The 16,643-nt window shown below is 41.7% G+C and overlaps 1 protein-coding gene across 1 annotated transcript; it reads left to right on the top strand.

Moving 5' to 3' along the window:
- Positions 1-449: 449 nt before the first annotated feature.
- Positions 450-14,403, top strand: cyp27b1 (cytochrome P450, family 27, subfamily B, polypeptide 1). Its single transcript, XM_079598464.1, has 9 exons — positions 450-757; positions 5,624-5,814; positions 6,294-6,490; positions 6,601-6,801; positions 9,347-9,510; positions 12,893-13,059; positions 13,169-13,250; positions 13,337-13,534; positions 13,624-14,403. Exons 1-9 carry the CDS (start codon positions 572-574, stop codon positions 13,735-13,737), a joined length of 1,500 nt encoding a protein of 499 aa, XP_079454590.1. The 5' UTR covers positions 450-571; the 3' UTR covers positions 13,738-14,403.
- The last annotated feature ends 2,240 nt before the right edge of the window (positions 14,404-16,643 follow it).

The following is a 16,643-nucleotide window of genomic DNA, read 5'->3' as shown; positions in this document are numbered from 1 at the left end:
TTGTGGTTCAGAAGAGAATCGCACTAGTTCTCAGAACTGTTGATATTAGCTCATTGCGCACACATGGACATCTGCCACTGGAATCAGGTCAGGATCTCATCATAACCTTTATGTATGAATATGAGAGAAATTAACCTGCGTGAAGCAATAAATCATACATAGTTTTATTTTTAAAGCTGTTTTTATCTCTTATTTTTAACGCCGTCTGCTTATGGATCAGGTGCTCCAGTGGGATAAATGATCTGAGAATAGACACAGTCATGTCTGTGCAGGTTTCTTGATAACCCGTCCTCCGGTTACATCATGGCGCATCAATGTATTGATTGATTTCAGAAGAGTCAAAAGTTTAGGTGCTAATCTTTGAAGAGCTGTGAGAGAAATTTCCGTGTATCACATTATGAAACATCAGTCAGACCACGTCCATCTCTCAGATCAGTGGGCGGGGCTTTCGCGCTCCCTGCACGCCATTGGCTGAGCCCCAGAAAGGTGTGCGCGGAAGGAGGGCGCTCGTGCGATATAAACACAGCACCGGTGAGCGCGTGCGAGGTGATCCGCGCGTGCACTGGAGAAGATGCTTCCTCAGACTCTCAAGGTGACCGGCAGGAGCGCGCTCCCTCTGCTCAGGTGGGCTGACGTCATGCGCGCGCCCCCGTCTCAGCAGGTGAAGACGCTCGAGCACATGCCCGGACCTTCTTCCGCGGGGTTCCTGTGGGATCTGTTCTTCAGACGCGGACTCACTCGCCTCCACCAGATGCAGGTGCGCGGACTGATATCTGCTGCTTACTAACTCATTTGATCTAGTAGGATCGTATTCGACTCCTATTTGAGTTGCTTCCAAATATTGATACTTATGGTTATTATGTTTATTTTATTTTAAGAGGGACCCATATGTTCATCTGCAGTCATTAAATTATGACACATTCTGGCAGCAGCGACTACATGTAGTGCATTATTATTCATTCTAAAATTTAAAATGCAGCTATATGTTTTCATGTATAAAGACCTCATTTATACAAATTGAAAGTGTATTTCATTCCAATTTAAAATATTATTTGAGAAATATTTAGTACCTGTGAACATGCATTGAGTTTCTCCACTCTCCAGTAATGCACTTTTAAATGTATTTGTTTAAATTAAATTATTATTGTGTACTTATTTATGTTAATCTTTTTAAAAACACATTTGCGCATATTAATCTAATTTGTATTATTTATTTTAATCCAGTTTTAATTTATTTATTTTAATATATTTAATTAGTTAATAATTGTTACTTTTTTTACACTGTTTTTCTCTAAACATTTTTTCGGGATCCCTCTTTTGTTTTTGTTTGTTTGTTTTTTAAATCTGAGACCAATCATGTTAATCGTTTCTCTGTGCATTAGTGTACAGCTGGAACAATAATAAGCAATGGAGCAATGATAAGCTGATGAATGATAAGCTGATGAATGATAAGCTGATGAATGATAAGCTGATGAATGATAAGCTGATGAATGATAAGCTGATGAATGATAAGCTGATGAATGATAAGCTGATGAATGATAAGCTGATGAATGATAAGCTGATGAATGATAAGCTGATGAATGATAAGCTGATGAATGATAAGCTCATGAATGATAAGCTCATGAATGATAAGCTCATGAATGATAAGCTGATGAATGATAAGCTGATGAATGATAAGCTGATGAATGATAAGCTGATGAATGATAAGCTGATGAATGATAAGCTGATGAATGATAAGCTGATGAATGATAAGCTGATGAATGATAAGCTGATGAATGATAAGCTGATGAATGATAAGCTCATGAATGATAAGCTCATGAATGATAAGCTCATGAATGATAAGCTGATGAATGATAAGCTGATGAATGATAAGCTGATGAATGATAAGCTGATGAATGATAAGCTGATGAATGATAAGCTGATGAATGATAAGCTGATGAATGATAAGCTGATGAATGATAAGCTCATGAATGATAAGCTGATGAATGATAAGCTGATGAATGATAAGCTGATGAATGATAAGCTGATGAATGATAAGCTGATGAATGATAAGCTGATGAATGATAAGCTCATGAATGATAAGCTGATGAATGATAAGCTGATGAATGATAAGCTGATGAATGATAAGCTGATGAATGATAAGCTGATAAATGATAAGCTGATGAATGATAAGCTGATGAATGATAAGCTGATGAATGATAAGCTGATGAATGATAAGCTCATGAATGATAAGCTGATGAATGATAAGCTGATGAATGATAAGCTGATGAATGATAAGCTGATGAATGATAAGCTGATGAATGATAAGCTGATGAATGATAAGCTGATGAATGATAAGCTCATGAATGATAAGCTGATGAATGATAAGCTGATGAATGATAAGCTCATGAATGATAAGCTGATAAATGATAAGCTCATGAATGATAAGCTGATAAATGATAAGCTGATGAATGATAAGCTGATGAATGATAAGCTCATGAATGATAAGCTCATGAATGATAAGCTGATGAATGATAAGCTCATGAATGATAAACTGATGAATGATAAGCTCATGAATGATAAGCTCATGAATGATAAGCTCATGAATGATAAGCTGATGAATGATAAACTGATGAATGATAAGCTGATGAATGATAAGCTGATGAATGATAAGCTGATGAATGATAAGCTGATGAATGATAAGCTGATGAATGATAAGCTGATGAATGATAAGCTGATGAATGATAAGCTGATGAATGATAAGCTCATGAATGATAAGCTCATGAATGATAAGCTGATGAATGATAAGCTCATGAATGATAAGCTGATAAATGATAAGCTGATGAATGATAAGCTGATGAATGATAAGCTGATGAATGATAAGCTGATGAATGATAAGCTGATGAATGATAAGCTGATGAATGATAAGCTCATGAATGATAAGCTCATGAATGATAAGCTCATGAATGATAAGCTGATGAATGATAAGCTCATGAATGATAAGCTCATGAATGATAAACTGATGAATGATAAGCTCATGAATGATAAGCTGATGAATGATAAGTTTATGAATGATAAGCTGATAAATGATAAGCTCATGAATGATAAGCTCATGAATGATAAGCTCATGAATGATAAGCTGATGAATGATAAGCTCATGAATGATAAGCTCATGAATGATAAACTGATGAATGATAAGCTCATGAATGATAAGCTCATGAATGATAAGCTCATGAATGATAAGCTCATGAATGATAAGCTCATGAATGATAAGCTCATGAATGATAAGCTCATGAATGATAAGCTCATAAATGATAAGCTGATGAATGATAAGCTCATGAATGATAAGCTCATGAATGATAAGCTCATGAATGATAAGCTCATGAATGATAAGCTCATGAATGATAAGCTCATGAATGATAAGCTCATGAATGATAAGCTGATGAATGATAAGCTCATGAATGATAAGCTCATGAATGATAAACTGATGAATGATAAGCTCATGAATGATAAGCTCATGAATGATAAGCTCATGAATGATAAGCTCATGAATGATAAGCTGATGAATGATAAGCTGATGAATGATAAGCTGATGAATGATAAGCTGATGAATGATAAGCTGATAAATGATAAGCTGATGAATGATAAGCTCATGAATGATAAACTGATGAATGATAAGCTCATGAATGATAAACTGATGAATGATAAGCTCATGAATGATAAACTGATGAATGATAAGCTGATAAATGATAAGCTGATGAATGATAAGCTCATGAATGATAAGCTCATGAATGATAAGCTCATGAATGATAAACTGATGAATGATAAACTGATGAATGATAAGCTCATGAATGATAAACTGATGAATGATAAGCTGATGAATGATAAGCTCATGAATGATAAACTGATGAATGATAAGCTCATGAATGATAAACTGATGAATGATAAGCTCATGAATGATAAGCTGATAAATGATAAGCTGATGAATGATAAGCTCATGAATGATAAACTGATGAATGATAAACTGATGAATGATAAGCTGATGAATGATAAGCTGATAAATGATAAGCTGATGAATGATAAGCTGATGAATGATAAACTGATGAATGATAAGCTGATGAATGATAAACTGATGAATGATAAGCTCATGAATGATAAACTGATGAATGATAAACTGATGAATGATAAGCTGATGAATGATAAACTGATGAATGATAAGCTGATGAATGATAAACTGATGAATGATAAGCTGATGAATGATAAACTGATGAATGATAAGCTGATGAATGATAAGCTGATAAATGATAAGCTGATAAATGATAAGCTGATGAATGATAAACTGATGAATGATAAGCTGATGAATGATAAACTGATGAATGATAAGCTCATGAATGATAAACTGATGAATGATAAGCTCATGAATGATAAACTGATGAATGATAAGCTGATGAATGATAAACTGATGAATGATAAGCTGATAAATGATAAGCTGATGAATGATAAACTGATGAATGATAAGCTCATGAATGATAAACTGATGAATGATAAGCTCATGAATGATAAACTGATGAATGATAAGCTCATGAATGATAAGCTGATAAATGATAAGCTGATGAATGATAAGCTCATGAATGATAAGCTGATGAATGATAAACTGATGAATGATAAACTGATGAATGATAAACTGATGAATGATAAACTGATGAATGATAAACTGATGAATGATAAGCTGATGAATGATAAGCTGATGAATGATAAACTGATGAATGATAAGCTCATGAATGATAAACTGATGAATGATAAGCTCATGAATGATAAACTGATGAATGATAAGCTCATGAATGATAAACTGATGAATGATAAGCTCATGAATGATAAGCTCATGAATGATAAACTGATGAATGATAAGCTCATGAATGATAAGCTCATGAATGATAAGCTCATGAATGATAAGCTGATAAATGATAAGCTGATGAATGATAAGCTGATGAATGATAAACTGATGAATGATAAGCTCATGAATGATAAACCATTGAATGATAAGCTGATGAATGATAAACCATTGAATGATAAGCTGATGAATGATAAGCTCATGAATGATAAGCTGATGAATGATAAACCATTGAATGATAAGCTGATGAATGATAAGCTCATGAATGATAAGCTGATGAATGATAAACCATTGAATGATAAGCTGATGAATGATAAGCTGATGAATGATAAGCTGATGAATGATAAACCATTGAATGATAAGCTCATGAATGATAAGCTCATGAATGATAAACTGATGAATGATAAGCTGATGAATGATAAGCTGATGAATGATAAACCATTGAATGATAAGCTGATGAATGATAAACCATTGAATGATAAGCTGATGAATGATAAGCTCATGAATGATAAGCTCATGAATGATAAGCTCATGAATGATAAACCATTGAATGATAAGCTGATGAATGATAAGCTCATGAATGATAAGCTCATGAATGATAAACTGATGAATGATAAGCTCATGAATGATAAGCTCATGAATGATAAACTGATGAATGATAAGCTCATGAATGATAAGCTCATGAATGATAAGCTGATGAATGATAAGCTCATGAATGATAAGCTCATGAATGATGTGTGGCTGTGATTGCAGCTGGAGGGCAGGAGTAAGTACGGGCCGGTGTGGAAGGCCAGATTCGGACCCATCCTGACGGTTCACGTGGCAGAACCGGATCTGATCGAGCAGGTTCTGCGTCAGGAGGGTCCTCAGCCCATGCGGTCCGATCTCTCGTCCTGGAAGGATTACCGGCGGCTCCGGGGAGAAGGCTTCGGACTCCTGACAGCGTGAGTACAAGCGTAATCAGGTGCCAAATGTGCGTTTCTCACTCCATTATGACTTTATCTACAAAACCTTTCCATACGATAACTGGCTGACTTCAAAAAGGGTCATCTTAAAAGTAGTCCATAATGTTCTTTTAATGTAAGTGAATTATATGAAATGCGAGTCTGAGCACGGTGTTGTTATCGCTGCTGATGGGTTAGGCTTTACTGTTAATTAGCTTTAATGCTTAAGAAGAGATGAGTCGCATCACATCAGTCATGAGTCCAGATATCAGCAGAGATCGCTGTTATCCACATATGCTATAATCACACACGGTCACAGTCCGCCGGGCTGATATTACTGTGTTCTGAGAGTTGTCTGATTCTCTTGTCTGAAGATTTCAGCCATTCTCATAGTAGATGGGGTTAGAAGCGTCATCCTTTGCTTGTGATTTATGGTATGCTTGTAGTCATTGATCCCTCGGTTGTGTGTGTGTGTTCAGTGAAGGCGAGGAGTGGCAGAGCGTGCGCCGTCTGCTGGGGAAACACATGCTACGACCCAAAGCTGTGGAGGCGTATGACCTCACGCTGAACTCCGTCGTCACGGACCTCGTGGAGAAGCTCAGGCTACGCCAGCGGGAGAACGCTAGCGGCCTCGTGTCCGACGTCTCGGCCGAGTTCTACCGCTTCGGTCTGGAAGGTGAAGCACTGACACCCCTGAAGAACCAGTAAACGGTTTATCAGATACACCAGAGTTTGTGGAGTGCTCTAGGACTTACACTGTTTTCTCTCTTCTGCTCTTCCCTGAAGGGATTTCCTCGGTGCTGTTCGAGTCCAGGATCGGCTGCCTCGACCCAGTGGTTCCGGTGGAGACGGAGCGCTTCATCCAGTCCATCAACAGCATGTTTGTCATGACTCTCCTCACGATGGCGATGCCTCAGTGGCTCCACCGGCTCCTTCCCAAACCCTGGGAAACCTTCTGTCGCTGCTGGGACGACATGTTCCGGTTCGGTGAGTGTCCGACAGCATAGAAGAGGTTAAAGGTTACTGGGTTCGGAATTGGCTCCCTTTAATTAAGGAGTGTGAAATTGAATTTAAATTTAGCCAGCAGCCCTGACCCCCTGTAGCCCAAGACCGGTGTCCCACTGGAGCTGAGCGGGTCAGTGTCTGGATGGGAGACTCCTGGGAACACCAGGTCTCTGCTGGAAGAGGTGTTAGTGAGGCCAGCAGGGGGCGCTCACCCTGAGGTGTGTGTGGGTCCTAACACCCCAGTGTAGTGACGGAGACACTATACTGCCAGCAGGGGGCGCTCACCCTGAGGTGTGTGTGGGTCCTAACGCCCCAGTGGAGAGAAGGGACACTATACTGCCAGCAGGGGGCGCTCACCCTGAGGTGTGTGTGGGTCCTAACGCCCCAGTGTAGAGACGGGACACTATACTGCCAGCAGGGGGCGCTCACCCTGAGGTGTGTGTGGGTCCTAACGCCCCAGTGGAGAGAAGGGACACTATACTGCCAGCAGGGGGCGCTCACCCTGTGGTGTGTGTGGGTCCTAACACCCCAGTGTAGAGACGGGACACTATACTGCCAGCCCGGGTCGCTCACCCTGAGGTGTGTGTGGGTCCTAACGCCCCAGTGTAGAGACGGGACACTATACTGCCAGCAGGGGTCGCTCACCCTGTGGTGTGTGTGGGTCCTAACGCCCCAGTGTAGAGACAGGACACTATACTGCCAGCAGGGGGCGCTCACCCTGTGGTGTGTGTGGGTCCTAACGCCCCAGTGTAGAGACGGGACACTATACTGCCAGAGGTGTGTGTGGGTCCTAACGCCCCAGTGTAGAGACGGGACACTATACTGCCAGCAGGGGGCGCTCACCCTGTGGTGTGTGTGGGTCCTAACACCCCAGTGTAGAGACGGGACACTATACTGCCAGCAGGGGGCGCTCACCCTGTGGTGTGTGTGGGTCCTAACGCCCCAGTGTAGAGACAGGACACTATACTGCCAGCAGGGGGCGCTCACCCTGTGGTGTGTGTGGGTCCTAACACCCCAGTGTAGAGACGGGACACTATACTGCCAGCAGGGGGCGCTCACCCTGTGGTGTGTGTGGGTCCTAACGCCCCAGTGTAGAGACGGGACACTATACTGTCAAAGAGCCGTCCTTCGGATGAGACGTTAGACCGAGGTCCTGCCTCTCTGTGGTCATTAAAAATCCCAGGATGTCCTCCGAAAAGAGTAGGGGTGTGTGGTGTGTGGTGTGTGTGTGTGTGTGGTGTGTGTGTGTGTGTGTGTGTGTGTGTGTGTGGTGTGTTTGGTGTGTGTGTGTGTGTGTGTGTGTGTGGTGTGTGTGTGTGGTGTGTGTGTGTGTGTGTGTGTGTGTGTGTGTGGTGTGTGTGGTGTGTGTGTGTGGTGTGTGTGGTGTGTGTGTGTGTGTGTGTGTGTGTGTGTGTGTGTGTGGTGTGTGTGTGTGTGTGTGTGTGGTGTGGTGTGTGTGTGTGTGTGTGTGTGTGTGTGTGTGTGTGTGTGTGTGTGTGGTGTGTGTGTGTGTGTGTGTGTGTGTGGTGTGTGTGTGGTGTGTGTGTGTGTGTGTGTGTGTGTGTGTGTGTGGTGTGTGTGTGTGTGTGGTGTGTGTGTGGTGTGTGTGTGTGTGTGGTGTGTGTGGTGGGTGTTCTGGCGCAGTATGGCCGCCATCGCATCATCAGGTGGAGCTGCACACTGCTGGTTGAGGAGACCCCCCCCCCCCCCCCCTCTATGTAAAGCGCTTTGAGGTCTCAGAAAAAGCGTATATAAATGTAACGAATTATTATTATTAATTAAATCTTGTAGGAATTGGGATTCAACTTGAAACTTGTGAAATTCAATGGGAATTTGCATTCTAGGAAATTAAGTGTTTTATAAAGCAGTTTATATTTGTAAGTCAAGTGGCATTTGTAAATCTCTTTGAATGAAAGCATCAGCTAAATGAATAAATGTAAATGTATAAAGTCGACATTTCAAAGATATCCGTCTGTAAAAACCATCAAACATCAAAGACGTTAAAACTTTCAAACAAGTATGGTGCATGTAGTTTTAAAAGCTCTGGTGGAAGGGGGAAATTATTCTTTGAAAAAGTAATATTGGCAACCGGGGTGTGTTTCCCCAAAGCACTATTAGCCAGCTGTGGATGCAACTTTCATCATTACTAACATAGTTAAATCATAGTTCCAACAAACAATCCCAAGCCGCATTGCAGAGGTGTTAGTCTGGACGTATATCTCTTTACCTGTGGTTAGAAGAATAGTTTTATGAGTTTGACATGTGGACTTAAAAAGATCATACTCTTGAGCAAAACAACAAGCTGACATGCAGTTCAATCTAATCTATATACAATCTATTTCAATCTCTATACATTAGTGTCAAGAAGAAAGTGTTTTTGTGGAGAAAGCATGTATACTAATTAAATGCTGTATTAAATGCTGGAAATGTCATGTGGATGTTTCTCATCTGAACTCTGGCCGTAATGATGTGGATTGTAAAGTCCTTCATGATGTGTGAGATTTTGAAACTCTTTCTGTCATCACAGCGAAAGGTCACATCGATCAGCGTCTTGAGGAGGAGAGGCAGAAGATGTCTCGAGGAGAGCGTCTGGAGGGACGATACCTGACCTACTATCTGTCTCAGGCCGGCGTGCCGCTGAAGTCTGTGTACAGTAATGTGACGGAGCTGCTCCTCGCTGGCGTCGACACGGTATGAATCAATGAAATATACTTTAGTGTCCCTGATAGGGAAATTTGTGACGGACTCCAATAGCCAGCATTTCCCCAAAACCTCATACATTAAAAAATTACACAAAATATTGTACACATCATACACATAAAAATAAAGAGACTTCACTAATTCATGTTCAACAGTCTAATTGATTGCGGTCCGAAAGAGCTTCTGAACCTGTTCTGGTTACAGCGGAGAGTTCTGTACCTTCTTCCCGACGGTCCATAAGAGCGGGAGAGGACAGAAGACGGCTCGCTTAAAATCCTTTTTGCCTCCTTTAATGTGCATTGCTCATACAGAGTCTGAATACGGATAGTCTTTCAGTCCAATCATTTTAATCGAAATTCGAAAAATATATAGTACCTTTGATTTTACAGAAAGATCCCCGTACCAAGTGGACAGAACATATTCTGATCACACTTTCCAGTACAGACTGACAGATTATTTTCAACTCCATAGGAAAATGATGTTCCTTTTTTATCAGTCTGGTTAGGGTTAGTATGAATCTCCTTCATCAGCCCTGTGGCATTAAACAGGGCATTAGCAGGGTTTTTAAAATGACATTATTGAGATCTACACAAATTAAATTAATACCATATGTCCATTCAGAACATACCCATAAAATAAAATAAAAATGTAAATCTCAGATTCATCTTTTAATACAAGGACTTAAAACTGCTTATCAGCAAAACAGGGTTATTGCGAGTTTAAAGAGGATCTATTCTGCCCTCTTACACCGTGTCCTAACTACACGCGACGCGATAAAATTCCAGCGACAGCAAGTGTGTCTGTCCACACTAGACGCGACGCGACTGTGAGACGCCACACGTCAATCAAAAAACCACAGCCATTCAGAACAGCGTGTGGGCGGAGTCTCTCTGTGAAAGCGCACTGCTGGCCCGCACTCGCATTGGAAATGGGTAAGGACATAATCAAATCAAGAAATAACATTATTAAAAATCAAACATTAACAAAATATACTCATTGCCTAATTTTGTTATGAAGTACCGTATGTTTGCATAGAATTCAGTTTGAACGCTATATTATATGCTTTCAAAATCTGAGGTAAATTATCCATTATCGCTTGTGGCGCAGTGACCTATTTTTAACCAAAAATAAATAATGTGTACTCATAACCAGTGTAATCTCTTTATATGACAATCAGTTTATTCAATGAGATCTCTGTGTGGGCGGATCTGTCAGCCGCGACGTCGCAGAAATAGGAACCGTTTCTAAATTAGAAACTTCGCGTGTCGCCGTCGCGTCTGGTTAGGACAAAAACTCTGATTAACATGGAAAATATACCCTTTATCGCGTGTCGCAGCGTCGCGTTGCGTGTAGTTAGGACACGGTGTTACACCCTTGCTGTAGTTCAGGCTCGACTAGAACCGGTTCTCCTGCTTGAATGTTGATTATTCTCCTCGTATTCTCCATTGTTGCGGCTCCTCTCTTCCCAGTCTGTCAGTAACGCTCTGTTTACTTCCTGTCTCTATGAAGCCCCTCCTTCTGATGACAGAGATTCGGCTCTGTCTATTAAAGCTTTGATTGGTCTGATCACAGCGAACATTCAGATCTGAGTTCTGATCCAGAGAGAGCCGTTGTCATGTATAGATATGAAACCGCTTCACAAACTCTTTTCAACACACACTATCATTAATTCTGTTTTACAATCCTTCAGATTATCATAGAAGTACTGGAATAAAAGTTTAAAGTTCAGATATAAACACTGAAGTAAATCACCTTTTGAAATAAACTTCGAAACAAGTGAAGTCTTTATAAGTGAGTTATTGAATCATTCATTGAAATACATTTTTTTTATTTCTTTAATAGTTAAATATTAAATATATCTGGGGGGTCTTGTTGTCAGCGGCAAAACTCCTTATATCTTCCGACCCTAGCAACAGCCCTGACGTGGACCTTAATTAAGAAGTTTTACACCTAAGTAAATGAGTTTTACTTGTGACGAATCTGTTGACATTCATGTCTACCAGTCATATCAGTAGCCTTTATAATGACTGGGTTATCCAACCCGTTGTACACTTCACAGGCTTTCTACAATGGCCTTGGTTAAGTTTTCTACAGCGATTTACACCGTACAGATGGGTTAACAGCAGATTCACAGTAATAAACCGAATCAGTGATGCTAACTTCATCAAATATGAGACTTATTCAGTTTTAGCTTTCAGCAGCTCTACACAAGACAAGAGTCTTTATTCAGACCAATTAACTTTAACTCTACTTTTGCGCGATGCTGCACCCACACCTCTAGACCCTGACCCTAACCCTAACCCTACACACACCTCTAGACCCTGACCCTAACCCTACACACACACACACACACACACACACACACACACACACACACACACACCTCTAGACCCTGACACTAACCCTACACACACCTCTAGACCCTGACCCTAACCCTAACCCTAACCCTACGCACACCTCTAGACCCTGACCCTAACCCTAACCCTACACTCTCACACACACACACACACACACACACACACACACACACACACACACACCTCTAGACCCTGACCCTAACCCTACACACACCTCTAGACCCTAACCCTGACCCTAACCCTACACACACACACACCTCTAGACCCTAACCCTAACCCTGACCCTGACCCTAACCCTACACACACACACACAACCACACACACACACACACACACACACACACACACACACACACACACACACACACACACACACACACACCTCTAGACCCTGACCCTAACCCTACACACACCTCTAGACCCTAACCCTGATCCTAACCCTACACACACACACACACACACACACACACACACACACACACACACACACACACACACACACACACACACACACACACACCTCTAGACCCTAACCCACACCTCTAGACCCTAACCCTAACCCTACACACACACACACACCTCTAGACCCTAACCCTACACACACCTCTAGACCCTAACCCTGACCCTAACGTAACACACACCTCTACACCCTAACCCTACACACACCTCTACACCCTAACCCTACACACACCTCTACACCCTAACCCATAACTCTAGACCCTAACCCTAACCCTAACTCTAGACCCTAACCCTACACACACCTCTACACCCTAACCCTACACACACCTCTACACCCTAACCCATAACTCTAGACCCTAACCCTACACACACCTCTACACCCTAACCCTACACACACCTCTACACCCTAACCCTAACTCTAGACCCTAACCCTACACACACCTCTACACCCTAACCCATAACTCATACATAATATCAGGCTGATATTCTAGTAAAGACTGAGGTTGTGTGTCCAAATACAAATTCCTGATGTTGTTTGTGTCTAATTCCCGCTGTAGATCTCCAGCACGCTGTCCTGGTCCCTGTACGAGCTGTCTCGGCATCAGGGGGTCCAGAAGGCTCTGCGGGACGAGGTTCTGAGCGTGATGAAGGACCGGAGCGTCCCAAACGCAGGCGACGTCGCTGCCATGCCTCTCATGAAGGCCGTGATCAAGGAAATCCTCAGGTAGGAGGACTGAAGTTTTGGGCATTCACTCTTCTGTCTAACACAGTTTATCCATTCCTTCTCTTTTGATGAGTTCACTATATAAAATGAAGTACTGGAACTTTTCCAGGCTCTATCCTGTGATTCCGGCCAATGCGAGAGTCATCCCAGACAAAGATATTAAAGTTGGAGGATATCTCATCCCTAGAAACGTGAGTGCAGCTTTTGTGCTTTAAAACTCTACATGTGCAGTTGGTGAAGCTGGTGTTTACAGGCGTGTGTGTGATCAACCCTTCAGACTCTGATCACTCTCTGCCACTACGCCACGTCCCGCGACCCGAAACACTTCCGAGACCCGGACTCCTTCGTCCCGCAGCGCTGGTTGAGTCGCTCCGAGGGAAACCATCCGTTCGCCTCGGTTCCCTTCGGCGTGGGCAAGCGCAGCTGCATCGGCCGGCGCATCGCTGAGCTGGAGCTTTACCTGGCGCTTTCCAGGGTATCTATTCTGCACTCAAACCTGCACTTCTGTCGTCCTGCTCCAGGCTCCTGTGTTTCTATGACTCATGACACATTTTCCTCTCACAGATTTTAATGCACTTTGATGTGGAGCCGGCAAAAGAGAACGACACAGTCCGTCCGATGACCAGGACTCTACTGGTTCCAGAGAGACCGATCAACCTGCGTTTCGTTGAGCGCTGATCTGGAGATCAGGGGTCACCAGGACCCGGCGAGACAGAACTGGCCGTCTCTGATGGTGAGATCCAGAGAGCCAGGAGGATTCTGGGACGTCCCGAAGAGAAGGAGTCCTGAGGCCAGAACCGTGTGTGTGAGTCGCCGTGCAGATCTGTGTGAACTCCGAGACTGGGGGGGGACTGAAGTGTCCTCGTGTTCATCATCCATGCAAACATAAGAATGAAAGAAAAGCTGGAGATGTCCATTGTTGGATAAAGTTGCACAGATTTGGTCTCTTCGGGACTCGGAAAACAGAAAGGCACAGGAATCTACTCGTCAATATATTTACAGCTGTTCATGTATAGATACTTTACTGTAAAACATCTCACAAACGCGGAGAGCGTCCGTGCAGAGGAGCAGCTGATGGTCACAGGATTGGGGCTAATGTTCTGTTTCTGACCGTCTCCTTCGCTGTGGTCACTCGCTGTCATTGAGATGACCGAGTCACAGATGTGCTTTATTACTCCATATAAAGAGACTTTTACCATATATTGTTGCATTAACTGGGAACTGGGAATATCAAATCTCAGAAGATCAGCCATCCATATTCAGGAATAATATTAGACTCTAAATAATTGCTGATAAACCATATTCAGTGTGATTAATTAATAAATCACAGCATATGTGTTTATTAAATTGGCCTCGCTTTATTAAATTTCGCCTCACCTAGTAAGGTGTCTTTAACTACAACGTTAAAAAAAAATGAATTACACTTCATTGTAAGGTGTCCTTGTTAAAGTTACTGTTGTGGCAAAAATTCATCAAACAAACATCCCTGCGTAAGAGACACTCAGAGTCAAATTATAAAATAGAAGTATTTATTCTTGCAAGAATAGGAGCAGTCTAATACACAGTTGTTACCCTGTGCAGAAGAGTGACTCACCCTCGGACAGACTCAACTAGCTTGTATCTTAGTTTCAAGGCCTTCTTCCCCCCAGAGCCTTCCTCACAGTTGTTTTCCATCCAGTAGTTTTCCATCCAGTAGTTTTCCTCCCAGTAGTTTTCCTCCCAGTAGTTTTCCATAGACAAGGAAGCCATAACACTAGTTTAGATTCGTCACTAGTTGGCCCACTAAGCCCCCCTGCACCAAATGGCCTTCTGACATCTAGGTCAGAGGTCCTTGCTCGTCTGTTCTCTGGAGCGTCTCCCCCTTCTGCCTCCCCAGGTACATAAACACAATCTTCTCTCACTAAAAGTGGGAGACACACATATGACATTCTTTGAATCATCTATATTTTACTAAAGATCAAAGAATATCATAAAATTGCCACCACATTACATTTAAATATTGAATAATATTAATCAACTACATGTATCGTAGGGTTTGTTTAGGGTTAGTTGCATGTATGTAATTATGCATAATTTACTGTTATTACTATAGTAAGTTGTTATTGATGTGGATACTGGTAAGGTTAGTGCCGGTATGGGGAGGGTTAAAGGTCAACATTGTAATTATAGATGGAATTACTTGCAGGTATTTTTTTTTTATAATGTGAAAACATGTATGTACACTAAGATTTTATCAATTGGTTAATTTACATGTTAGTACATACTAGTAGAGACACTTAATGTAAATGGCACCATTCGTTAATTTAACATTTTCTTTCGAGTAAACTTCAAAGGTAACTGCATTTACTGTGTTCTTAAACATTCATGTTGCTGGTTATGAATTGTCTGCTTTTGATAAAAACTCACAAACAAACAAACAAGAATACTTTACTTTGTGGTTTGCTCTTATTATGATCTAGTCCATGCTAACTCGGCAGAAGCTTGTGTAAGTTCACAGGACTGGCACACAGCAGGGTTCCCAGAACAGGGTTGCAGAGCTGTCACACAGATGAACACAAGGCCACGGTGTGTTTGCTCTGACATTTCCAGCCCAAGTCTTTAAACAGCAGCGCTCCGAGCCTTTGACAGACGTACAGGGATCAGAGTGACCAAAGCTCATGTGTGCTTCATCATTATTACTGGGAAACGTGCAGGAGGAGCCGGGACTCCACACCGGCAGCTTCGAGTGGACTGGGAGTGTTCTGGTCTATTGAGTGTGCTTGTGGTCGCCGCCAGAAACATAGAGCATGTCTGATGACCATGCTAAATTTATTTCATAACATAACAGCAAACAATGAATTGAAGAACTGAAGGCAATCGAATGGTCGTCTCTAGATTGTTAGAACTGTGCCATTCTCAAGAATATAATCGCTTTATTGACAAATCTTAATGCTTATGCTTATTTGAAAGCTCCAAGTGTGAATGTAATAGCAATCAAAAATAGTTATGCGTTATAACACCTGACAACAAAAAACAGTGATATTTAAAGATTAGACTCAATATATCCCACAGTTTATTGATGATGCAGACTATATAGAGGCGAGCAGATGAACCAGAACATGAATGCAACATTCAGCGTTTTCCATAGAAAACCATTAAACCATAAAGAAAATGTATTCCCATTTCCGTTGACCGGGCTACACATGACGAGTTGTGCTCTCATTGGCTCAAATTAATTTAGATTAGATGAGATTAGATCCAGAACTGTATTGATCCCAGATTGATTTATTTCTTGCATGTCGGACATCCTAAGCTTTGTTTGGTCACATGCTTTTTCTGCTGGTGATTTGATAGATATTGTGAAGAAAACAAGTCTGACCACCAGATGTCGCTAATGCGCATATCGTACTAAAAGCTTCCAGTAATGAACCGTTTTTCGGCACAATTGGATGAAAGCCTGAAACGCTTCAGAAAGCCTCGGGTTCACTATAAAGAACATGCTTTAGCATTTAGCGTTTACGTTCTACGTTCATCTGCTCGCCTGTGTATAGACTGCGCTGTACTGAGTGTGTTCTTGCACTATCACTGTTTTCGGGTGTACTCAC

Source organism: Phoxinus phoxinus (assembly GCF_949152265.1).
Source record: "Phoxinus phoxinus genome assembly, chromosome: 22".
Lineage (NCBI taxonomy): Eukaryota > Metazoa > Chordata > Actinopteri > Cypriniformes > Leuciscidae > Phoxinus > Phoxinus phoxinus.
Note: the sequence above shows the minus strand (reverse complement) of the source record. Positions and strands in the feature narration are given on the sequence as shown.